Below are 25,822 nucleotides of genomic sequence, written 5' to 3'. Positions count from 1 at the left end.
AAATGATACCTACGGGCCTTCTGCCCCCTTGAATTTTTAGTAGTGTATCTGTGATGCCAGAATACTGAGGTGAAACGTGGGGGAAAAATAGTCAACTGTTTCATTCCAGGATCAACATGATGGCCCTGATACATTTGGAAAGCATGCAGAGAATTGCTTCATCTTTTAGCTTTTCACCCAGATGTTTGATTTACCGTAGATATTCACAGGCTTAGGACTCTGGCTTAGGATTCTGGCTGGAATCAGCTCCAAAGGATTTTCACCGTCTACCACAAATCCACCATTTTAATCCTCTCTAGGTGAACAGTTTGTCTAACTTCAAAAATAGTAACAAAGGCCACCAGCCTTGAACAGGGCCTTTGAGCAATTTTGAGATGCAACAAGCTTTGCTTGCACTTAAAAAAAAAAAAAAAAAAAGCCTTTTTGAGTATGGATTTTGTATCTTTATATAGGACAGTTCAATATTCAGTCTAGTCTTGAAGCCTTAAAATTTTTTTGATATGAGTCATTCCCCTGGGCTGCTCAAATTGGAAAAAAAAGTGCTATAAGTATACATTTTAGCTGATATATATGAATACATACACATTTTTATTGCAAAGTTATTGCATCTTTGACCTTGGAAAGCTTTTACAGCTCAAAAAAAAATGTTTTTATGAGTATCTGCCATCATCAAGAAAATTCAGTGATGTCTAGAACACTTCCAATTTGTGGAGAGTTAGATTTGAAATTGAGAGTACTTTCCCTTAGAAATCCTGTGGTCTGGGAAGGGAGGCCCAAGTCCCCCTACAAATCTACCATGTGAGTTTAACATAGTTTGCTTACTAAGTGACATTGCCAAGCTTTTCATAAGCTCAGATGCCAGGAGGGGTGGACTGCGCCACATATCCCAAGCTCACCTGACCATGGAGCCATTTTTGGAGAGCAGCTTGCAGGGGTGGTGTTCTACAGAACACACTTTAGGAAATGTTATACTTTAGGATCTCTAAGCCTCTTTCCATTACTTAGAATCTATGCTAAGCTATTCAGCTTGTGATAGTTTCAGTTTTGGATGACAGGTAGATCAATGCAAGTAAAAAGACTAGAGCAAAAGCAGTATTAGGGGGCAGGTCCCCATGAAAAAAGCCAGTATGTACCTATTAGCAAGCACCCAGCGTCCTTGCATTCTAGACTCTCACTGTCATGGTGTGGATTTCTATTCCCATCTCTAACTTGCAAGGCCCAGAATGCATCTCATCCACCATAGAACAGAAGGCTTCCGGGGTGCCTGGGTGGCTTAGTCGGTTAAGCGTCCGACTTTCGCTTAGGTCATGATCTCGCAGTTCGTGGGTTCGAGCCCCGCGTCGGGCTCTATGCTGACTGCCAGCTCAGAGCCTGGAGCCTATTTCAGAGTCTGTGACTCCCTCTCTCTCTGACCCTCCCCTGCTCACGCTGTCTCTCTCGCTCTCTGTCTCTCTCTCTCTCCTAGAAATAAATAAAACATTAAAAAAAAAAAAAAAAAAAGAACAGAAGGCTTCCCAAACCTCACCATCCAGGCAGTGAGAACTTAGGAGAGGAGGCAGCAACAGGGCTGGGTAGAAAAGAAGGATGTGTCAGGAGACTGGCTGCAGGGGTTAAAAACATGGATCCAACTTTCCCTCCCTCCTGCCTTATCTCAAGTAGCTGAAGGGGAATACTATGCAGCAAGGATTGCAAGGGGGGAATGAGTATTTCAGTGGCCCCTGGATCCCAAACCTGCAGTGATCATCCTTAGATGGATGCTATAGGTAAGAAACTGCATCTTCTATATACTGTTCACTCATTCTAGATTTCTAAGTAATGAGATAGGTAGATCAGAAACATTTCAATACATTCTTTGTAGGACTATCAGATTTATTGTAAAAATCTAGAAAGGACCTCATTCAATAGTTTTAAAATACGAAAGGAGGTTTTTTAAATAGCATTAAAAGCCATGACTGTTGTTAGACCCTTGCTAATTCTTATTTTCTCTATAAAGAACATAAATCAAACAGTCTTTGATATTTTTAACCATGCTCATTTTTCTCTTATGTGCAACTCCCAAATTCTGTAATCTTGAGCATGCAGCACGTGGTATGATGCAGACTGGCTCACGAATGTGCAGGCAAGGTTGGAGTCATGACGCTGGTGGGTGGTGGATGTGGGAGACGAAGCTCCCTCTTTCCTGTGCTTTCTTGGCTGAATGTGGGCCATGAGAGGAACTAAACTGGAGAAGCAGAGATGACGAAACGCAGGCAGACATGTTTGGCAGACTGTGTGATAGCATCTGATAGTACTGTGCCACCAGTATGTCCCAGCAAGCAAAGCATAGACAGAAAAGGACAGTCCAGTCAACCACACTGTCCTGACCAATGAGACCTATGCCAGCTTCTGACTTTGGCTCTGCTACAAGTTTCTTTCTTGGTTTTCTCATCTGTTTAATGAAATGAAAAATCCTGAGCCCACTTTTTTCCAGTTTTATTGAGATATTATTGGCATAGAATCTTGTATTTGTTTTAAGTATACAACATGATGATTTATGTGTATGTTGTGAAATGATCACCACAACAGCTTTAGTTAATATCCATCCACCTCAAAGTTAAACACTTTTTCCCCTTGTGATGAGAACTTTAAGATCTACTGTCTTAGCAGGTTTCAGATATACAGCATAATATTGTTAACTGTAGTCACCGTGGTAGACTTGACATTTCCCAGAACTTGTAACCAGAAGTTTGTACCTTTTGACCTCCTTCACCTGTACTATCTGTTTGTAAACTGTGAGATTAATGGTGTAGCTTGAAGTTCCTGGAGAGAAGTATTTAGGACTTATCCAGCAGAGGTTATCCAACAAAGTGGGATCTTGGTGCAAAACACGGTTGTTGTTGGTGGTGGTGGTGGTGGTGATATTAGTTGACCTCTGACAACTAAATTAATATTGTACGTGGAGCCAGGTCATAGCTTTCATTCTGTTTCTCGTTTTCTCCACCTGAAAATGGCCCTCAACCTCTTTGACTATGAGACTATGAAATATGAAAGTACATGGCAATAGAAAGCAGTTAAAGTGCATAGAGTCCTTTAGATGGAACTCTAACACTTTCCTTGCCTTATTTCCCACTTATGATAGCAACTTATGGCAAAAGTCAGGCCATTCCCTGGCCCAGAAGCCAGCGAGACTCCTCAGCAAGTCAATGTCAGAAGGGCTCCTGCTCCCGAGAGCAATGAGTGGCTCTAATTGAATATAAAAAGGCAGTGTTCCCAGCCTGGTGGTACCTATACACCACCGCCTGTTCCCTCACCAAAAGGGAATAAATTAACGTTGTCAGCATGAATTTATCTGTATCTTTTCTCCATTGGCATAAATCATTGAGAATTAGCCAAGTCACAAAGTCAAAGGTGGGTGGATATTCAAAGCATAATAATCACTTTTTTTCTCCTCATCTCTATTTTTTGAAGGGGAGGAAAGGATAGATGTTATTAGTGCCTAAAATCAACCTCATTTTTTTGTAAAGATCTAAGAAAAGCATTCTGGATTTTTTTCACAGATCGTCTAGCAACATTCATACCTGTGTCCATAAAGCCTCTTCCCAAAGAACTAAAACTCATGTGTCATGTTTAGAAGTGTAGCCTTTAGAATCGGGTCAGCACTTCTTAGATTTATAGTCTGGCCAAGAACTAATCCTGTTTCCTCATCTGTAAAACAGAGGTAACTAGTACTCACCACTTCTGGCTGTTATAAGAATTAAATGAGATAGTATGTGTCAATTTCCAGCCCAGGGTCTTCAGCCATTCTCAGCTGCTGAGGACAGGAGAGGGGTAGTAGCAGTTGTATTTTTTCTTGTCGTCAGAACCCATATGAAAACCAGTTTTTCATTTACAGCATGTGTTTGCTGCTACAGCATTCCACACTTGAGGAACAAACTCAAAGTCCATTTAATTACATTTATTGAGTGCCTACTATGAGTCAGGCACAGGTCCCTGCTCTCTAGAAGCTCATAGTTCAGTAGGAGAAGTAGGGACATAACAAATAGCTGCCATGAAATCAGACCCGTGCTGTCCTGGAGCTGTGCCAGCACCTCACAGGGCTGGAGCTCTCAGAGGAGGCGTGCTTGGGCTGGAAGCTGAATGCTTAGTTTGTGTGAACGTGTGATAAGTTTGGAGGCGTGACAACTCATTAATTCACTTGGGAATGGAGAGCTCAGGGTATTACACATGCACCTGCAGTAAGCAAGAAGTCATTTATATTTACCTTTTTTATTAAGCCAAGGAAATGGACTTGTCCATTTGAGAAAGACTTTCAATGAAAAGGGTTAAAATAAAAAGGGTTTTGAATTTGGGACGTGCACCTTTTCAAAGGCATCACAGGTTAGTGAAGGTTTACTGTAGCTTCCATTAGGAGCTTGGCGCTTGTTGGGATGAGCACTGGGTGTTATATGGAAACCAACCTGAAAATAAACTATGAAAGTAAAAAAAAGTGGGGAGAGGTTGAAATTGGGCAAATCTCTCTTCTGCACACCCTTTCTCCAAGTTACTGTGGAGGCCTGCCATCCAGCCAGCTTAGGCTGTGGTTCCATGTGGACAGGTGACCATGGGGCACAGGTGCATGGTCTCCGTGGAGAACCTGGAATGTTACAAGAAAGCAAGTCATGGCTTAAGGGAGGAGGGCCCAACCTCCTGGCTAATTATATCTTTGCTAAGCCAGTGGGCACTCTTGTACTCAGGGTGAGGCAGAAGGTTAAATCTTAGCAGAAGGTGGTAGAATAATGCCCTGCCACCTTTAAAAATCTGTTGTTGTTGTTTTTTTTCTAAGAGAGAGAGAGAGACCGCATAAGCAGGGGAGAGTCAGAGAGAGAGGGAGACACAGAATCTGAAGCAGGCTCCAGGCTCTGAGCTAGCTGTCAGCACAGAGCCTGACGTGGGGCTCGAACCCATGAGCCATGAGATCATGACCTGAGCCAAAGTCGGATGCTTAACTGACTGAGCCACCCAAGCGCCCCTAAAAATCTGCTTTTTAAAGAACATTTGGATGAGCACTGGGTGTTATATGGAAAGCAACTTGACAATAAACTATTTGTAAAAAAAAAAAAAAAAAAAATTTGGTAGCAGGCAAAAACTATTCATGATTTAGTGTTGCATGAGAAAGCAACTTTGAAACCACATATCAAGTATGATCTTAATTTTTTTAATTTACATATGTAAATATTCATATAGCATATCAAAGTATTTATATATATATATATGAATGTAAAAAGAAAATAAACCAAAATGCAGTATTGGCTGTATTCCAGCAGGATTTTACAGGTGATTTTCTACTTTCTTCTTTATATATTTTCAAAATTGTCTACATGTACCTGTGTTGTAATTAGGGGAAAATATTAATTTCATGATTCTTTCAGTGAGCTGAAATTAGCCCTAAAGACATTATCTGTATATTGGTCAGTCCACATGTCAGCCCTGGACCAAATAGACATCTTAGCAGGATGCCTAATGTTTATTTCTAAATACTAAAGACCTGTGATTGGGCAGGATTTATTTTTTCAAATATAATCTGTAGAGATTAATTTCTGGCTTGTACTTGAGAGAACTAACTATAGGTGGAGTTAAGGAGATGTCAATGAATTCTGTGAATATGCCCAGAATATTCTCAGAGTTATTTTTGCTTCAAGACGTGGGTGAAGCAACTTGTAGATGAAGCGTACCCTAGGTCTTAAAAAACAAGAAGTACAAGCAAAATACAGCCAAAAGAGAAATGTAGATTCCTTCTGGAGACCCTGGAGAGGACCCAGATTGAAAACCACTCTCCTCTGTCTTCAGGGCCCTGATGGCATTGTCTGCATTTGTTTGGCATTTGTTCATCCAATTCTACCTGTGGGAGAAGAGAGAGAAGGCAAAAATTGCCTCTGGCCATCCATATTCACCCTTATCTAACCCTTAAGGTGCATGTCCTCTGATCTTAGGGAGCTACCAGGCAGCTAATTTACCATAAGCCCTACAGACACAAAGTCAAATGAGAGAAAATACTAGTAAATACCATGAAGTAAGTCGAACTGTGTAAAGATGCTTCAGGGCTGCCTGACGAGGGGCACCTTACTTAGCCAAAGGGTCAGGAAAGGGGATTAAGAGAAGGCTCCTGGAAGATAGAATGCCCCACATGAAACTTCAAGGATGAGCAATAAGTCATCATCAAAAGGTAAGAGATGGGGAAAGGGTGTTCTGCTAAAAGCAAGAGCCATTTTATAACAGACAAAATACTAGACCATTTGGAATAGTTTTGGGGGTGATTGTTGCAATGAGGACATTCTCTGAGAGTAAGGCCAGCCCCTTGGTCATTGCCTCTCTAAGCACTGACTGGTGGATTGTCGAGGCCTACAGTCTAGCCTTTGTGTAGTATGCTACAACTTAACATGGTGTCAACTATATGTACATCTCTAAACTGAATCCATAGTAAGAGACACCAGCTTCTGATTAGAATCCTGGATCTCCCAGGGTGGAAAGGAACCTGAAGGTAACCTGGACCAGACTGCACTCAGTGTCGTCCCCTCAGCGGCAGTGATGGGTGCCATAGGTAGGTAGCCCATAGTAGCTTTAGCCCATGCAGATGATGTAGGCATGGTCTTTATTCACCAGTGCTGGTGTGCCAAACCTTTGAGCCTCTTCATAATGCCTGTGGCTCTTCCACCCTGTCTAGGGTTTCTATGCACAGAGGTAGCCCTTTAAATGTCTGTGTTGGCATCCTCTTCAGGCATGGGTAACCTTTACTGACCTCAGGAAGTACCTTTGCTGACCCCAAGAGGCCAAAGAATAACCAGGTGTGGGCCTGTAGTTTTCTGAGGCTGTGGAACTTATTTCTTTATTCCTTCAATTCCGGTTACTGAAATGTGGTGTTTTTTTTGTTTTTTTTGTTTTTTTTAATGCTAGTGGAAAGTGCCAGAAAATAGGTCAGGATGGTCTGCTTGTAAATAGTAACTTACCAGCCTGGGCCAACAGGGCCTTCTCTACCTGTGGTGTCCCACCCCTTCTCAGCTCACTCACTTATTGAGGTGTCACTTTTATCAGATGATAAGGCCATGTATGATGTAGCTTGTCAGGCATTTTGGCAGTAATGGGTTAAACAAAGTGAGCTCTCAAACAAATATTTGCATGAACAAATGGACACCGTTTATACCATGTCTTCGTCCATCAAGGATTTAAGGCACCCTACTTAAATGGGTATGATAGATCTAAAAATATAGGTACACACAGATCTGAATTAGGGAAAATACAGACTAAAAGGGAGATCAACACCAAAGGAAAAGATTTAACATCAATATGCAGACTACAGAATTGTATGTAGTTATTAGAGCCAAGCCATAAATTTCGCTCTGAGCTTCCTGGAGGTCAAGGCAAATAGGGAAATAAATACATGTCTCCTGTATTGTGGAGTATAACACATCCTCTCAGAAAACAAAAATTCAGTGAGACTAAAGTCTGAAAGAACTTTTTGTCCTGAGTCTCTCATGACAGAATATTGTGTGATAGTATCTACCAACATTCATATACAGTGAATCTCGGAAACACAATTCCCTCAGTGAAAGCAGAACACCAACAGACTCATGAAAAGCAACAAGGCAGGAAGCTGTGGCACAAAATACTGGCTCATCTGAGGTCAGATCTGGGTTTGAATCTTGGCTTTGCCCCTTACTAGCAGTGTGAACTTGGCCAGGCTAATCAATCTCACTAATCCTGAACTTCTCACACATAAAATTGAGAGTGATAATTCTCCCTAAGGTACCTCTGAGAGTTAGGCAATCCACATCAGGCACTGAGCAGGTCCCTGGGACATAGTAAGCAATGTCATGTGCTAGTTGCTGCTAGGTCTGTTTTATCGGCCCTGTGAAATGAAATAGAATGTGCTTCCGGTTCACAGGTGGTCTGATTTGGTACGGTGATAAAACCTAGCACAGCTGCATGAATGGACTGAGTGTGTGTCCATAAGTTAATGTCCACATACAACAGTTTTCAGCTGAGCTTGCTAGAAATTGGACAGTAGAAGGTTCAACTCCTTGTACTTAGAGTAGAAATATTGGGGTTCCAGGTTACAGGAAAAGCTAGGGAGTCTAAAATTCAACCGAGCAGATGTTAGAATTGACATCAAGTGTGAAAACTAGAGAACCTAAATTAGATTTTTGGCCAAATGGATGGCTAGCCCTACTGGTACATGGAGTTGAGCCACGGTAACACCTGCAATAGGGCCCGGGTTTTGCTTGGAACAGTTTCTGGCCCTCTCTGCCAAAGAATGAAAAGGCACTCAGAACCCCAAGGTGATGGGTAAAGAATAAGCAAGATTTTTTTTTAGCTAGAATATTTTCTCTTAATTATTAAAATGGAAAAGTTTATTATTTTTATGACTATAAAATTATTCATCTTCAGTTGAATAAAATTTAAAACATAAAGAAACATAAAGAGAAAAATCATCCACAATCTCAACACTCAATGATAACCATTAGTAACATCTTAATATATATCCCTGTTTTCAGTGCACATAGATACCATCTATGTTTGTATATATCCATATATTTTTATGTAGAGTCTTTTAACCAGTTTTTTTAATGACTCAATTTTCATTTTAATTAACTGCCTAGTGTTCCACTGTGTGGATCTATGTAGTATACTTAATCAGTCCTCTATTTATGAAAATCTTAAAAATTATAATATTCTTGCAAATATGCCACTGAACCCTTCAGCCTAAAAAATGTTCAAACCCCTACTTTATCTAAAACTGCTTGGGTTGGTTTTTTTCCTTCTAAAAATGAAAGAAGGCTTTCGTTTCTGATCCCATCCCAGGCCGCCACCACAGCTGCTCCTCCAGACCTGGTGGTGGCCTGGCTCTTAGGAATGGAGATAAAGCTTATTGCTAGGACAGAATCAAAAGGCACCCCTGAAACCAGGCACCCTAGACCGAACCCCAGACTGGATCAATGCTGGAAGACACAGTAGATTCCCAGGGCAAGCAAGGTCAGGAACCAGGCTCTTCCTGAATTTGTTCAGAGCTTTTCCAATAAGGAAGGAAGGACGAACTCCTCCTAGGAGGGAGGGGATGCAGGTTAGGGTTGCGGTTACTAAGATGGTCATTCTAGATCCCACCTGCCGATGTTCTGTACAGGTGGCAAGAGCATATTTAGTGTCCAGTGTGCTTAAACATTTCTAAGTTTTGGGCTCCTGAGTGGTTCAGTTCTTAAGCATCTGACTTCAACTCAGGTCATGATCTCACAGTTTGTGAGTTCAAGTCTCACATCAAATGAGCTCAAGCCCCACCTTGGTTGAGTCCCGCTTCTCTCTCTCTCTCTCTCTCTCTCTCTCTCTCTCTCTCTCTCTCTCTCTCTCTCCCCCTCCCTCCCTCTCTGCCCCTTGCTCACTTGCTCTTTCTCTATCTCAAAAAAAATTTCTAAGTTTTATGAGCTGATTCTTCTTTTCTAAGCTATTTGATGTTTACTTCTTCCTTTGTTATAATGATTATTATCAGATTATGGAAATGATAAGTATTAATTTTTCAAATAAAACACAAAATTATAAAGCAGGAAAAAATCTTAGTGATGCATCAGTCAATGTAACTTAATTACCTGAGTGGCCAAAATTTTTCCTAGGGAACAGATTGTCCATATCTCTGCTGAAGTTTTTCTAACACCAAACTGATCAATGTGCAAGGTACAGCCTCAGTGACTAGGATGCAGGAGGACAATGGGGACATGTCTTTGTGTCTCCACGAGCCTCCCCTTGTCCACATCATTCAGTGAGCACTTCCTGGACACTTGCTACAGACCAGGCATGGGCTAGGCATCAGGAACTCAGCCCCTGACACATGGAAGTAGCTCAGTAAGTATCCAAGCTGATGGTCAACTGTAGTCCTGTCTTGAGCTCACAGTAAATGCAAGCTTGCCTACATATCTCCAGTTTGTGTCCCTTGATTACTGTTAAGATCTATCCTTAAAATACAATGGCTCTGCAAATTCCTCTAATGTGGTAATTCTTAATTCACAGATCAAAGTCCCTAGGAGAAAAGGGAAGGGCTTTGGAGATGGTGATGTTTCCCTAGGGATGGTTGTCCCCATTGACTTGGAATTCCCTGCATTCATCCTAAAGGACCTCTGCTGGAGAGGGAGTGTTGCCTGGCATCCCTCATCATGAAAGGGGCGCATCCACTGGTTGAAAATCCCTGCGATGATGGATCATGTTAAGTCACAAAGGACACCCTTTGCCTGTAGGCTGCCTCTCCACTGGTTTTGGCATGAGACCCAGGCAAATTGTGTACCTTTAAGTACCCTCATCCCAGCCACGATGCATCAACCACCCAGGAGCTTCTGTATTTAATGTTTTTATACTTTTTTTTTTTTAACAGTTTGCAGAAGTCATTTATCTTAAGTGTGGTTCTAAGGTATAGTGGTCAAGAGCATAGCCTCTCCACACCTGGATTCAAATCCCAGTTCTGCTGGTACTAACTTCATGGACAAGTTATTTAACTGTTCTGAGCTCACATATAAATTAGGAATAATAATTCCAGCGTTATTAATAGCACCCACAGAGTTGTCATGATTCAAGGAGAGAGTTCATGTGAAGCATGTCATACGGTGCATGGCACACAGAAAATCATGAGTGTTGGCTGAATTGTCATTGGTTAAGTGTAATTGTGAGTGATTCTCAAAACAATCCAGCAAGGTAAGTACTGCATATTAAGAAAAGTGAGGCTCAGAGCATCCTCTCCCCAGTAATCATTGGCTCATTGCCAATTGCCATAATAAATGTGATTCTGGAAAGAGACTGGTGCTGGAAAATTCAGGGCAAGTATTTTTCAATAAGCTAGGAGGAACAGGAAGAGCCAAGGTCAGAGACTAGCCCAATTACAGCATTTGAAAGATGTAAGGTAGTGAATGTAAAGCTAAAGGAGTTTGACTTCAAGGGAGTTAGTGGCTACAGATGAGAACATGGTTGTGCCAACTTAAAAGGACATTCCAGTGCTCTGTGGTTTGGGCTAGCATGTGTGAAGGGACACCTTAGTGCTTACATCTAGATTTTCCATGGCTGGGGCTGAGGGTTGGTGGCTCCAGGAGTAACTCCCCATGACTACATACTGTTCATCCCAGCTCAAGGCTGGAAGTTCCTCTTCCTGCTACCTGAATAAGGATCGAGCCAGCCTTCTGTAGCACTACATGGTGTTCCAGTTATCTACTGCTGCTTAACAAACCATTCTAAAACTTAGTGACATAGAAGAGCATCCACTTCATTATGTTTATGATTCTGTGAGTTAGGGATTTGGGCAGAATACCGCAGTTCTGCTCTTCTCTGCTCAGCAATACCTGGGGCCTCTCTGTCTTATTTGAGCAGTTTCATAACAGCAGGAAGTAATTAAAAATGAAAATGCAGGGCTTCTAACCCAGTACCTTTCAAACCCTTTAGGCTTCCCATAATAGTCATGTGAAAAATCTCACTTGTTCAAATGAGGATCTTCAACTTTGAATTGAAGACACTGGAGCTTTAAGTAAATCTCACTTTCAGGAATTTGTTTTTAGGTTAATGATAAAGGAATTCACACTCATTAAGCTCCACTGTTCCAAGACCTAAAAGCTGAACATTACAGAATTGTTGAATCTGCCATCTTTCCCTTAGTCCATTTGCCCACCCAGAGCAATGAATATGTGCTATATGGCCTGACAGATGGACATCAACCATCTCCACAGTCATGGTGAACAAGACCAAGAGCCTGTGACTTCACATGGAGACTGCAGAAATCAGAAGCCCCAGTCTGCCTTTCAGAGGGGTCCCATCTGTGCCCAAGAAGGCAAGGCTGATGATGACGTGAGTGCCAAGTGTAGGCAGTCGAAGGGTTCAGCCCTCTGTACAGTGATGGCCGGAGCTGTCTGCCAGCCCTCCTCCACTATCATTTGTTGGTGCACTGCTAATTTACTAGTCTGACTCATCCTTGGAGGCAAACACAGGATCAGTGTTCATTGCAGGATGTGCTCGGTTGGCTGCGTGAGGTTTAGTGTCTCCAACAAGCACACATCTGTCTTGTGGGGCCATCATTTCATAACATGTCACTCAAAAAAGAAGACACTGCCTCTGTCAAAAACAGTTTTTGAGCTCGGAAGTGTTCTCCTTGCTTGGGCCCAAGATCACAACAGTCTGGCATTGATCTGAAATCTGGTCTGTCCTGAAATGCACAGGCTCCTTCCACATGGCCTCTGAAGGCCATCCTGTATCTCCTTCACCATCTTCAAGTGGGAATAGTCCCAAACAGTTCTCCCCAGAATCATGAGAGTTGAGCTGTTCCATATGCTTGACTGGGGAAGAGAGGCTAGAGATGGGTATAGTTGCAAAAGCAGCATAAGCAGAATGCCATTTCTGTGTTTTAAGAAACCATGAATAGACATTCTAGGGACATTGATCAGAATGAAAATTTGGGACAGACCATGCATCCTCTCTGCTGGTGCAGTGATTTTAAGAAAGCTCTCTATGACTAATAGGCATCTACCTCTTCAGTGCGTTGTGACCTCAGGGGTGTTGTCGAGACCCTGCCTCTTTGGGGTCAGACAATGTCATGTTTTCTCAGTGAGAGAAGACAGGGTGGAGCTGTGCTGGGAAGAGAAGGCAGAAATCCAAGATACGTATCTGGAGAGGAGAAAAGAAAGCTAGAAGTCATCCTGAAAGGAGTGATTGAAGGTCTGATGAAAAGAACCTTTCTCCCAAGCACTGCTTGGCATGGCATTCAGGCCTGACACAATCTCCTGTCTCTTGCTGATTTGATGATAAAATATGGAGTGGACCCACAGGGAGAGCAAGCGCCTCAAGAAATAGATGGATAATTGGCTCTGTTTGCATGCTGGCTGCTGTAACTGTGAGACGCCACACCAGCATGACTAATGCCTCTCCCCTCCGCCTAAATTAGATTTTGATTGTGCTTTAGAGATGTTCACTGAGTCACAGATGTTTGAGGTAAAAAGACCCAAACTTCTCAGGAACACCTCCTGTGGTGTGTGTGGGCTCTGGGGCTGAGGCGCTCCCAGAACTAAGATGAAGGACCAGAGTTAACCCCTTATCTTCCAAGGCCTGGGAGCAAACCAGATGCCCATGAGGAGGCTCTGAATGGAGTAGGCTCCTGGGGCCAGTGGGTGGGGGCCTGCTCCCCATGGGGTGAAGTTGGGGGTCAGCTCCATAGCATGGCTGTAAGAGTGTATCACATTGCTGACTAATGCCTCATATAGACTCCAAATTGGACCTAGTTTCCTGTTTTTCACAGATTTCCACTGACTCACTGCCATACCAGGTGGAGTAGTTCAAGGTCCTTGCTAGTTCACCTCCCACAGTGCTCCTCAGCCACTCGGCTTGGCCACCCTATGGTACACCATAGTAAATGCTTTCTCTTTACTCTTGCAGAATTTAGCCTATGAAATCATCCTAACACTGGGACAGGCATTTGAAGTCGCTTACCAGCTTGCACTACAAGCAAGAAAAGGGGGGCATTCCTCTACACTTCCAGAAAGCTTTGAAAACAAACCCTCCAAACCCATCCCCAAGCCCCGTGTCAGCATTCGCAAATCGGTGGTAAGTAGAAAAGATAACAGATGTTCTGAAAATCTTGAGCTGGAGGGAGAGAAAGTTGTTAAGCAGGCCCTGAGTGGTGTGGGACCACATTTCTCTGTCTCCCTTGGCCTCCTCCTGGCATGCATCCTTCATCCTCCCAGCCTGGTTCCTGCAAAGTCTTGGGGGATGATCTGCCTGAACCTTGAGGTTCCCAAGAAAATTTCACTCTTTCTGTGTCGTGGGGCGGGGGGGTGGGGAGGGGACTGGATGCTGCTGCTTTTCCTTGATGAATCTTTCCTCAAGGTCCAGGAAAGCTTGGGAATGATGTTCTCTGAGGCTTCGCTGCCATCACACCAGGGACCAGAGCCTCTTGCAGGCTACTGGCCCTTGGAGTGGTTGGCAGAGGTTCACAGCAAGGTGTCCCAGGTACCCAGCTAAAGGAAGCTAGGTGCACAGGCTGTGCGTGCTCACAGCAAAGCAGCCCTATCCCCCTTTGCTGGAGGCCTAGATGCCAGCTTTTGGCAGGCTTTCTCCCAGCAGCTGAGGCTTCCTGCAGAGTGGTGACTCTTCACCTTCCTCCTTGTCATCTGCCTTCCTCTAGGAATTTCCTCCCCCTTCCCTCCCACAAGCTCTGTAGACATCCTGTCCTAACAGACTTTCATGACTTCAAAGCGGCCTCTTCTGGTAGTAGCAATACCCAGAAGCTGGTGCATTCCCAATCAGCCTCCCATCTGGCTTCTGCTCCAGCTGCCTTATGGCATCCTAGCAACTCTGTGGCTTGGGGCAGGCAGGCACCCCCAGATGCCCTGCTCTCATACTCATATATCCCTCTATCTCCGACTCTTTCCTTCCTACCATCCCTGCCCATGGGGTCACAGAAGTGTAGAATCTTTAATGTTTGTCAGGAAGTGCCTCCCTTGGTGACCATGTGGCTTCTGGTTTACAGTCTTCCTTTGGGCCTCTACTCCTGTCACCATTCTTGGCAGCTTCAACATCCATGGAGATGATCCTTCCAGCACTTCTCTCCTTGATTGCTCACTGCCACCCCACCCCAGCCATTTGCTCCCATGCGTATCTATTTTTAATTGGGTTTTGGCGTTTCTTGTGTTGAGTTGTATAAGTTCTTTATAGATTTTGGATACTAACCCCTTATCAGCTGTCATTTGTAAATATCTTTTCCCATACAGTTGGTTGTCTAATTTTGTAAACTGTTTTCTTTGCTGTGCAGAAGCTTTTTATTTTTATATACTCCCAACAGTTTATTTATGCTCTTGTTTTCTTGCCTCAGGAGACATCTAGAAAAATGTTGCTATGGCTGATGTCAGAGAAATTACTGCCTGTGCTCTCTTCTAGGATTTTTATGGTTTCAGGTCTCATATTTAGGTCCTTAATCCATTTTGAGTTTATTTTTGTGTATATGTAAGAAAGTGAGCCACTTTCATTCTTTTGCATGTAGCTGTCCACTTTCCAGCACCATTTGTTGAAGAGATTCTTTTTCCCATTACATATTCTTGTCTCTTTTATTGAAGACTCATAGATCATATCATGGATCTATTTATGGTCTCCCTCTTGTGTTCCACTGATCTACGTATCTGTTTTTGTGCCAGTACTATACTGTTTTGATTACTACAGCTTTGAAATGTATCTTGAAATTTGGGATTGTGATACCTCCAGTTTTGTTCTTATTTTTCAAGATCGCTTTGGCTATTCAGGGTCTTTTTGTGGTTCCATACAAATTTTAGGATTATGCCTTCTAGTTCTGTGAAAAAAGTTGTTGGCATTTTGATAGAGATTGCATTTAATCTGTAAATTATTTTAGGTAAACGTTTTAACAATATTTGTTCTCCCAGTCTGTAAGCATGGAGTACCTTGCCATTTGTTTATATCATCTTCAATTTCTTTCATCAGTGTTTGTTCAGGGTATAGATCTTTCACCTACTTAGCTAAGTTTAGTCCTAGGTATTTTATTATTTTGGGTGCAATTATAAGTGAGGGTATCTTCTTAATTACTCTTTCTGCTGCTTCATTATTAGTGTATAGAAATGCAGTGGTTTTTGTATATGGATTTTATCAGTTCTAGTAGTTTTTTGGTAGTCTTTATGGTTTTCTATACATAGTATAATGTCATCTGAAAATAATGAATTTTATTCTTCCATACGAATTTGAATGCCTTTCATTTCTTTTTCTTGGCTGATTGTTCTGGCTAGGACTGCCAGTATTGGAATAAAAGTGGTCAGAGTGGACACACTTATTCCTCAACTTAGGGGAATAGCTCTGTTATTCAACATTGAGTATGACGTTAGCTGTGGGTTTTTCATCCTTTATTTTGTTGACGTATGTTCCCTCTAAAACCTACATTGTTGAGTTTTTATCATGAATATTGATATTGCACTTTGCCAGATGCTTTTTCTGTATTTGTTGAGATGATCATATGGTTTTTATCCTCTTATTGATGTGACATAGCATGTTGATATGCAAATATCAAAACACCCTTGCATGGGGGGAGGTGGGGAGTACCACTTGATCTTGGTGAGTGATTTTTTTTAATGTATTACTAAATTCAGTTTGCCAATATTTTGTTCTCAATTTTTGCATCAGTGTTCATTAGATATTAGCCTATAGGTCTCTTTTTTTATAGTGTCTTTTGGTTTTGGTATCAGCATCAATTTGGAAACTTGCCTTCCTCTTCTATTCTCCAGAAAAGTTTAAGAATTGGTAATTAACTCTTCTTTAAATGTTTATAGAATTCACCTCTGAAGCCACCTGGTCCTGGACTTTTATTTGTTGGGAGTTTTTTGATTACTGATTCAATTTCATTGTTGGCAATTGGTCTGTTCAAATTTTCTAGTTTTTCCTGATTCACTTTTGGGAGATTATATGTTTCTAAGAATTTATCAATTTCTTCTAGGTTGTCCAATTTGTTGGCATTAATTTTTCATAATATTATAATTCTTGTTTTTCTCTGTGGTGTCCATTGCTATTTCTCCTCTTTATTTGAGTCCTCTTTATTTTTTATTTTTGATGTGTCTGGCTAGAGGCTTATCAATTTTCTTGATCTTTTCAAAGAACCAGCTCCTGGTTTCATTGATCTGTTCTGTTGGTGTTTTGTTTTTATTTTTCTATTTCATTTATTTCTGCTCTATTATTTCCTTCCTGCTACGGGTTTTAGGTTTTGTTTGTTCTTCTTTTACTAGCTCCTTTAGCTATAAGGTTACATTGTTTGAGATTTTTCTTGCTTCTTGAGTTAGGTCTGTATTGCTATAAACTTCCCTTTTAGAACAGCTTTTGGTGCATCCCAAAGATTTAGAACCACTGTGTTTTCATTTGTATTTTCTAATTTCCTCTTTTATTTCTTGGTTGACCCATTCATTGTTTTATAGGTGTTACTTAACCTCCAGTATTTACATTCTTTCCAGATTTTTTCTTGCGGTTGATTTCTAGTTTCATAGTGTTGTGGCCGGAAAAGATGCAAGTCATGACTTCAGCATTTTTCAATTTGTTGAGACTTATCTTGTGGCCTAATATGATCTATTCTGGAAAATGTTCATGTGCACTTGAAACAAATGTGTATTCTGCTGTTTTAGGATGGAGTGTTCTGTATATATCTGTTAAGTCCATCTAGTAAAGCCACTGTTTCCTTATCTGTTTTGTTTGGGTGAACTGTCCATTGATGTAAGTGAAGCATTAAAGTCCCGTACTACTGTCATATTACTATCAATTATGTCCTTTATGTTTGTTATGAGCTTCTTATGTATTTGGGTGCTTCCATGTTATATCTTCTTGTTGGATTGTTCCCTTTATGATTATATAGTGTCCTTCTTTGTCCCTTGTTACAGTCTGTTTTGAAGTCTAGTTTGTCTGATGTAAGTATTGCCACCCCAGCTTTCTTTTCACTTCCATTTGCATGCGAAATGCTTTTCCATCCCTTTACTTTCAATCTCATATATCTTTAGGTCTGAAATAAGTCTCTTGTAGGCAGCATATAGATGGGTCTTGCTTTTTTATCCATTTCATCACCCTCTGTATTTTGATTGGAGCATTTAGTCCATTTACATTCAAGTAATTATTGATAGGTATGCACTTATTGCCATTTTGTTACCTGTTGTTTTTGTAGTTCTTCTCTGTTTCTTTCTTCTCTTTCTCTCTCCTCTCATGGTTTGCTAGCTTTCTTTAATGATATAGATTCTTTTCTTTATTTTTTGCCTGTTACCAGCTTTTGATTTGTGGTTACCATAAGGTTTGTGTATAACATCCTATGCATATAGGAGTCTATATTAAGTAGATGGGCACTTAAGTTTGAACCCATTCTAAAAGCAATAAAATCTGGGGTGACTGGGTGGTTCAGTCAGTTAAGGTTCCAACTCTTGATTTTGGCTCAGGTCATGATCTCATGGTTCATGAGATGGAACCCCACATTTTTGGGCTCCATGCAGACAGTGCAGAGTCTGCTTGGGATTCTCTCTCTCCTTTTCTCTCTGTCCCTCCCCTGCTCATGTGTGTTCTCTCTCAAAATAAACTTTAAAAAATAAAATAAAATAAAGGTAATAAATTTTTACTCCTTTTTTAGGAGCGAAAATTTTCTTTCCACTCAGAGTCCCTTTAACAATTCTTATAGGGCTGGTTTAGTGATCATGAATTCCTTTAACTTTTGCTGTGGGAACTCTCTCTCAATTCTGAATGATAGCCTTGCTGATTAGAGTACTCTTGGCTGCAGGGTTTTTTTTTCTTTCAGCACTTTGAATATGTCATGCCACTCCCTTCTGGCCTGCAAAATTTCTGCTGAAATACCAGCGGATTGCCTAATGGGGCTTCCTTTTGTATTTAGCTGTTTTCTTTCTCATGCTACTTTACAAATTCTCTCTTTATCATTACTTTTGGCTATTTTAATTACTGTATGTTTTGGTGTGTTGTTCCTTGGGTTGATTTAGTTGGGGATACTCTGTGTCTCCAGGATCTAGATTTGTTTCATTCTTGATACTGGCTAACTTTTAAGCTATTATTTCTTCCAATAAGTTTTCTGCCCCTTTTTCTCTTTCTGGGATCCCTATAATGCATGTTATTATGCTATATGGTGTCACTGAGTTCCCTTAATCTATTCTCATTTTTTATTAAGCTCTTTCCTTTCTCCTCTTCAGCTTGATTGCTTTCCCTCACTCTGTCTTCCAGGTCATTGATCCATTCTTCTGCTTCCTTTAGTCTACTATTTTTCCCTCTGATGTGTTTTTAATTTGTTATTGGGTTTTTCATCTCTGATTGGTTCTTTTTTGTGTTTTCTATCTTTGTTGAGGGTCTCACAGAGGTCCTCTACTCTTAACTCCATTATCTTTATGAACTTTATTACCCACACATATTACTTATCTCTAAGATTTTAGCTGTCTTGCTGTGACTCTGTCCTGTTCTTTTATTTGGGACATATTTCTCTGTCTCATTTTGTCTTTCTGTGTCTTGTTTCTGTGTATTAGGAAAGTTAGTTATGTCTTATGCTCTTGAAAGTAGTGATCTTATCAAGAGGTCCTATAGTGCCCTACAGTGCAGTGTCCTCTGTTCACCAGAATCTGGCACTTCTGAAGTGTCTCCTCTCTGTGTTGTGTGTGCCTTACTGTTGTGGCTGACCTGTTTTTGCCTTCAGTCCAATTGTCTGCTATGGTTCTTTGCCTGATGTGGGCAGGGTTTGGTCCCTGTGTTAGGGGGTCAGTCTGGGGCTGCCTTGGGCTTAAGTTGGGTTAGACCAGAGCTACAGGAGCACCACACTTAAGGTGCTCCCTGTGTTGTCCCCTGAGAAGCTTTTGTTGGGGGAGGGGGGGCAGTGCGGGGGCCTGCAGTCAGACTAAATGTTCCCAGTCCCTTCCTGGGGCCGTGGTCAGACTGCTGTGTGTGGTTTACTTCCCCTCTCCCCAGGACAGGAGTTGCTTTGGGGTGGTGCTGACCCCCGTCAGGGCTGCTTGCATACTGACACACTTGTGACATTGCTTTGGATGGACTCAACAGGCTGGGTTGGGAGGTGGGTCCTCAGGAAACCATGGGGGCAGGGCAGGGGATGCTATTAGCAAGCTAGGTAGAGAGTGTTCCTGCTGCACTGGTTCATACAGGTATACTGGTGTCTAGGCTGGGGTTGGGGGAAGGAAATGATGCCTGGCATTTCATTTGTTCTTAGAAAAGTCTCCCAAAGATCTCTGGCACATGCTCAGAGATTAGTAAATAAACCTCCCTCCCTCCTGTATACTCCAGGCATTTTTCTAACTGCTGCTTCTATGCTGAAACTTGGTGGGACTATTTGTTATGCTGTCTCTTTAAGGGCAGAGACTTAGTTTCCTATCACCCTCTGGTTCACTGATTTTCAAAGTTCGAGGTATGGTAAGCCCAACTGATTTTAAGAACTCATAATGTTAAGCCCCTATGGTTTTCAAAGCCAGACGTTATGGGACTTCATCTTCCACGGTGCAGGTACCCTGTGCCTACAGCATCCCTCCTTCAGGTCCCAAAGCCCATTTGGCTTCCAATTGCATCTCTGTCCTTCCTCCCTTCTTCAGTGTGGCCTCTTTCCTAAATTTAGCCGTGGAAAGTCTGTTCTGCCAGGCTATAGGTCATTTTCTGGGTTATTTACACTGCTGTGGGTGTTATCTAGGTGTTTCCATGGGATAAGTTGAGCCTAGGATTCTTCTCTGCCACTATCTTCCCTGGAAGTCCCCAGAATAAAATTCTTGATTTTCCCCTCAAAGCGGTTTACACTCTCAATCTTTCCCTGCTCAGTAAATGGCATAAGCATTCACCATATTGTTTAAGCCATAAATCCAGACACCATCCTTAATTCCTGTCTTCCTCTCACCACCATGTACAACCATGAGCAGATTCTATCCACTCAACCCTTAAAACAAAGATCTGTCAACTCCTATTTCCTCACTCTTCTCATCCAGGCTATCATCACTACTCTCCAGAACTATTGCAGTACATGTCCTCTCTTCTCCACACAACCAGAGTGATCCTAAAAAACACATCAGATCATGGCGCCACTGCTCCAAGTTCCAAAAGCTAATTTTCCACCACACTTCTCTATGATGCTCAGGCCTCCCTATTCCTCAAACAGACCAAAGCTCACTCCTATACAAGGCCTTCGTGCTACCTGTCCCTTCCACCTGGCATAGTATCCCCCACATTTCTGCACAGCTGACTACCACTTGTCATTCAGGTCTCCACTACTGAAGCTTTTCCTGGGCCACCCAATCTGAGGTAGATGCCTTTTCACACATAAGCATATACCTTTTAATTCTGTGTAGCATTTATTGATAGAGATTTGTTCATTATCTTCCCCCACAAAACTGTAAGTTAAATTTCCAGGAGTTTTCAGAATTTTTTTTGGATTTTCTCTTAGACTATTGTAATCATTCTCACACGGGCTGGATAAATCTGTTCATGGCAGGTGCCTCCATCTGACTTTAGTCTGGTCCCCATAGACTTCTTCCAAGAGAGAACAACTGGGCTGGATGCCATGGGGGCTCAAAGAATATGCATATAAACCCTTCACTGAGAAATATGAAAATATACAGTGAATAATACCGACGTTCTTTAACTGCCTCAACATCCCATCCCCTTCAGGTTTAGCTGTTTATTACTGAAAAATATTCCATGATTCCTCAGAATATGTGGAGTCTTCCCCACAGCTTTGTGGAGATACAATCAAATCATGCTGGAAGGTAGCCAAAGGGCATGGGTCCCACAGCCTTCTAGCAGACACCAAAGTTCACAGGAGATAAATGAGAGAGGCCTTTCCAGGCTACCTTGCCCCAGCATTCTTGAGCAGAGCACGTGGCCAGGGCCAGGGCAGATGTGGAAGCACCAAAGATGAGGCAGCAATGTGGGGAAGAACTCCTCCCAAGGCCCCTCCTGAGAGCTGACAGCTCAACCCTTACCCAGGAATGGCCTGTTTTGACTTTGTATGCACAGGAGCTAAAATGGTTTTAATTGTTTTACAGCTCAGCTCAGTTTGGTTCAAGGCTCAGCCTGACCTGACCCTGCTTACCTATTTACCCTCCTGTCTCCCACTCTGCAAACTTCAAGTTCTCAACCAGCCCTTTCTCCCTACCTCAGGGCTTTGTACATGCTGTTCCCCTCTCCCTGCCCCCTTGCCAGGCAAATTCTTGCTCATCCTCCAGCTGTTCAGATATTACCTCATTCTTTTATAGTATCTTTCTATTAAGTATTTATTGTGTGCCTACTATTATTTACTGGGTTGCCAGGAGCTTTTCTAAGTTTGGGGAAAACAGTGACAGAACAAAATCCTACGCTGCAGTGTAAGATGAGCCAATAAACATGAGATAATGTAAGTGGAATGAGGATTATAAAGAAGAGAGCTGAAAAGTTAGGATGCTATTTTGTGTAGGGTGAACAGGTGAGGTGGTGATGTTTGAGTTGCAACCTGAATGACATTAGGGTGTAAGGCATTCCTGCAGAACAGATGATGTGAGTAGAGGCCCTTGGTGTGGGGTTGGCCTGCGGGAAGAAGCAAAGCTAGACTGGCTGGACTTCACCTTAAGGACTTTGGGTTTGTGACAGAAACCACTGTAGGCTTGAGAGCTGGGGAGTAACATAACCTGGTTACCTTCTCTAGGAAGTCCTCTGGCTCCCTGGCCACAGAGCACCTGCCCTTCCTCCTTTCTCCGTTCCCAGTACTAAGCTGCAGAATTCTGTGTTTGCTCCCCATCTGTGTGCCTTCAAGAGCAAGGGCTGAGTCTCATTCACCACCCACTCCCTTGAGTGCCTTGCATATAGTCCTTCTGCAATAAATGTGTATTAAAAGGACAAACACAAGATTCTCACGCATCAGTATCCCTGCAGTCCTGTCAGAGCACAGTGTTGGTTTCTAAGACGTTTTAGGAAGCATGTTTGCACCCCAGTTACAGGTACCGTATAACAGGCATCAGCCTTTCTGTTTTAAAGCAGATCGACCCATCTGAGCAAAAGACTCTGGCCAATCTGCCGTGGATTGTGGAGCCGGGACAAGAAGCCAAGAGAGGAATTAATACCAAGTATGAAACCACAATTTTCTGATACTCACCATCCTCCTGTCCTCGCGGTGCCTTGCACGCGGAGCAGTCCCGGAGCAGGCTTCCCTTCGCGCCTCCGTTTCCACCCAGCCCAGGAGGAAGACTGCTCTGTTTGTGTGGCCTTGTCACGGGCGAAAGGCCGCTGGCCATTCCTGGGGATGTTCTTTCTGCACCAGTGACAGAAAGTGTGCAACCAAGACTTTCCAGCTGTAACCCTTGAGAGGCACGAGTTGAGATTTTTTTGCTGACTCTCCCGACTCCCCTCCCTGCCGCCACCCAAGGTATTTCTAATGACTCTGCCCCAACACTGCTTTGCTGAATCTGGGGATAATAACTTTAAAAAAAAAAGTACAGGGGATCCCTAATACTGCCTAAAAGTATAAAAATCTTGGATTTTTCAGTCAGCAGCTTTAAAGGTAGAATCAGAACAGAACTACCCCCATAAAACACCTGTAAAATCATATCACTGAGCATCATTTCATGCATAAGGACAAAAACCACCCCCATGATTGCCAGGAAATCCTGTTTCCCAATTTCTATATTTGTGGATTTTATATGTAATAAACCATGTTGGATAAAGAAAAATTTACATCTATGGATTGATTCAAAATTTAAGAATGATTCAAAACAGGAATTTATTATGCACAGAGAAATGTGTCTTGTATTAAATATTTTTATTAAAAGAATGTTTCATTAATGCACTGATAAGAAAAGTAGGTTAGTTGTGAGGGATGTTTCTGGTTTCATTTCAAATAACTAAATTTTTACTGCTACCGCTGAGAGGACTGGCTTGGGCGTGGCAAAGTACTGATGACGCTCCCCAGAGCAGGAGACTAGGGCAAGCAGACTGGCATCCAACCGAAAGTGCTGATGCAGCCATAAGCTGCAAAGATTGTTTTGTTTTTTTTTTAACCTTCACAGTGTTTTAAAGAAAACGTTAAAAAAAAAATCTAGGGCTCCTGCTGTCAAGATTTCTGTCATGGAAACCTTTGAGAACCGTGTTAATAAAATTCTATTGCAAAAATTTTTTTTCTAGAAAAAGTACAAAAAAAAAAAAAGGAGAGATTCCAAAGTAATAAAACTCTTTTCTTGAAATAAATGTTTGCTTACTATTTGATTAAATAAAATTTACTTACATTTCTTTAAGGTATTTTAATTTTTTTAATGTCTGTGGAGTATTTGTATGATACCATAATGTATATTTATGTAGAATCAAATTATATAAACAGTACCAATATCATTATAGAAAAAAATAACATTTTAACGTATATTGTTCTAACTGATCATATTGTGAATCATTTTGAAGTTCATTATAGCGATATTGATAAATTGTGGGATTGTCTTAATGTTTTTTTATTAACTAATATTATTTTAAACCTGAGGCTTATCAGTTATTTATCAGTTGGTGAGTTTTAAAGGATAACTAAATTTTGTTTCAAACTGACAAATGTATATGGATTTAGTTCAGTGTTGAAGAATTTTAATACAATATTAAATTACTTGACCTGAACAGTTCCTTGTATATATTTTGCCTATTCACTGTTGATATGTATGTAGTAAACAGAGAATAAAATAACACTGAAATATGGTACCAAAAGGTAATTGTATAGGAGCAAAGTAAATCGTAGCTTTGCTGAAATAGAAACATACATGTAAATAATGCTTGGGCTTCCAGTTATAAATTTTGTAATTTTTGTCATTATTTATATCCTATAAAAAAAAGCACACAAAATAAAACAAATTGTACAGCCACCGGTGCTTGGCATCGTCTGTGAGCACCTTCCCACTTCCATTTAGGAACAAAACCAAAGGCCCAGCCTCCTCAACATCCATACTAATGGTATTTTGTAATTGGCAAAACTGAGAAAACTTGCTCATTTCTAAGTTCAATCAGTCTCAAAGATACATTGACCTTTAAAGCTTAAATTTCAGCCAAAACAACCCCCATTGCCTTTAAATATTAAAGTAGGCTACAAGGAGGACTTGCCAAAACAGAAATTTCTAAAAAAGCCAGGGCCACCCAAGTAGATCACTTGTCTGGGACAATGCAGATAGCATGTTTGGAAAAACATCTACACATTTGTCTCTGTCAACCCGATTTACCATAACAAAATACCACAGACTGTGTGGCTAAAAAACAAATGTATTTCTCACAGTTCTGGAGGCTGGAAAGGCCACGATCAAGGTGCTGGCCTGGCCCAGGTTTCACTCCGAGGGCTCTTCTCTTGGTTTATAGGCATCTGCCATCTTACTATGTGGCCACATGATCTCTTCTTTGTATATGTGCAGAGGGTTGGGGAGCAGCAAGCTCTCTGGTGTCTAGCTTTATAAGGGCACCAATCCCATCCCTGAGGGCCCCACCATCATGACTCCATCTAACTTAATTATCCCACAAAGGTCCATCTCCAAATACCATCAGACTGGAGGATTAGGGCTTCAACATATGAATTTTGAGGGGACAAAACATTCCATCACTACTTCATCCATCCTTCCATTTTCCTAAAACATGTGCCAGCTGCAAGTCAAGTGACAGGTTTCCTAAAGAAAGGTTTGGGCTGGGAGTTTAGATGGTAATGCTTTGGGGCACCTGGGTGGCTCAGTTAGTTAAGCTTCTGACTTTGGCTCAGATCATGATATTGTGGTTTGTGGGTTTGAACCCTGCATCAGGCTCTGTACTGCTAGCTCAGTTTGTGGCCTTCTTCAGATTCTGTCTCCTCTCTCTCTCTGCCCCTCCCCCACTCACACATTGTCTCTCTCTCTCTCAAGAAAACATTTAAAAAAACTTTACATGGTAATGCTTCAACTGGGTTAATTTGCCCGCCCCCCCACCCCTTTTTTTTTTAATCTTTGCTAACTACCAAGAGGTAAGCAGTCCTCTTCTCTCTGTGAATCAAATGCATATTTGTATCTGTTAAGAGTCCCAGCATGAAGCAGATGGCACACTCCAATTGGGATATTTTAAGAGTCTAATAAATAGAATACTTACATAGGAGCTGGCAGCATGTAGGGAAACAGACAGATGAACAGTGTCCCTGGGCTGGTAACTGCCTAAGGGAGAATGGGAAGGGAGAAAACTGCATGGAGGGGGCTGCCAGACAGGCTGAGGGACATGGCCAGCTGTGGTGCCCTCAGAGAGGGAGCCAGAGATTAAAACAACCTGATCTCACTCTCCACCCTGCATTACCTGAACCCACTGAAAGCCAGAGGACAAGGAGCCCATTGATATGGTCTACACA

At 41.8% G+C, this 25,822-nt stretch overlaps 1 protein-coding gene across 6 annotated transcripts in view; it reads left to right on the top strand.

Moving 5' to 3' along the window:
* Positions 1 to 22,924, top strand: part of LOC120225023 (ankyrin repeat and sterile alpha motif domain-containing protein 1B-like) — an 82,847-nt gene extending 59,923 nt beyond the window's left edge. For 3 of the 6 annotated variants that reach the window (XM_039223252.1, XM_039223250.1, XM_039223249.1), the window contains 2 exons: positions 13,399 to 13,566; positions 22,483 to 22,924. In XM_039223252.1, the coding sequence (XP_039079183.1) occupies positions 13,399 to 13,566; positions 22,483 to 22,590 (276 nt within the window). In that variant the 3' untranslated portion in view covers positions 22,591 to 22,924. Of the gene's footprint in view, positions 1 to 13,398; positions 13,567 to 22,463 lie in introns of all 6 variants that reach the window. The other 3 variants (XM_039223248.1, XM_039223247.1, XM_039223251.1) reach the window with 2 other exon arrangements.
* Positions 22,925 to 25,822: the final 2,898 nt, after the last annotated feature.

Source organism: Hyaena hyaena, unplaced genomic scaffold (genome assembly GCF_003009895.1).
Source record: "Hyaena hyaena isolate Hyena2069 unplaced genomic scaffold, ASM300989v1 scaffold_1305, whole genome shotgun sequence".
Taxonomy (NCBI): Eukaryota; Metazoa; Chordata; class Mammalia; order Carnivora; family Hyaenidae; genus Hyaena; species Hyaena hyaena.
This window is presented reverse-complemented; position numbering and strand designations above follow the sequence as displayed.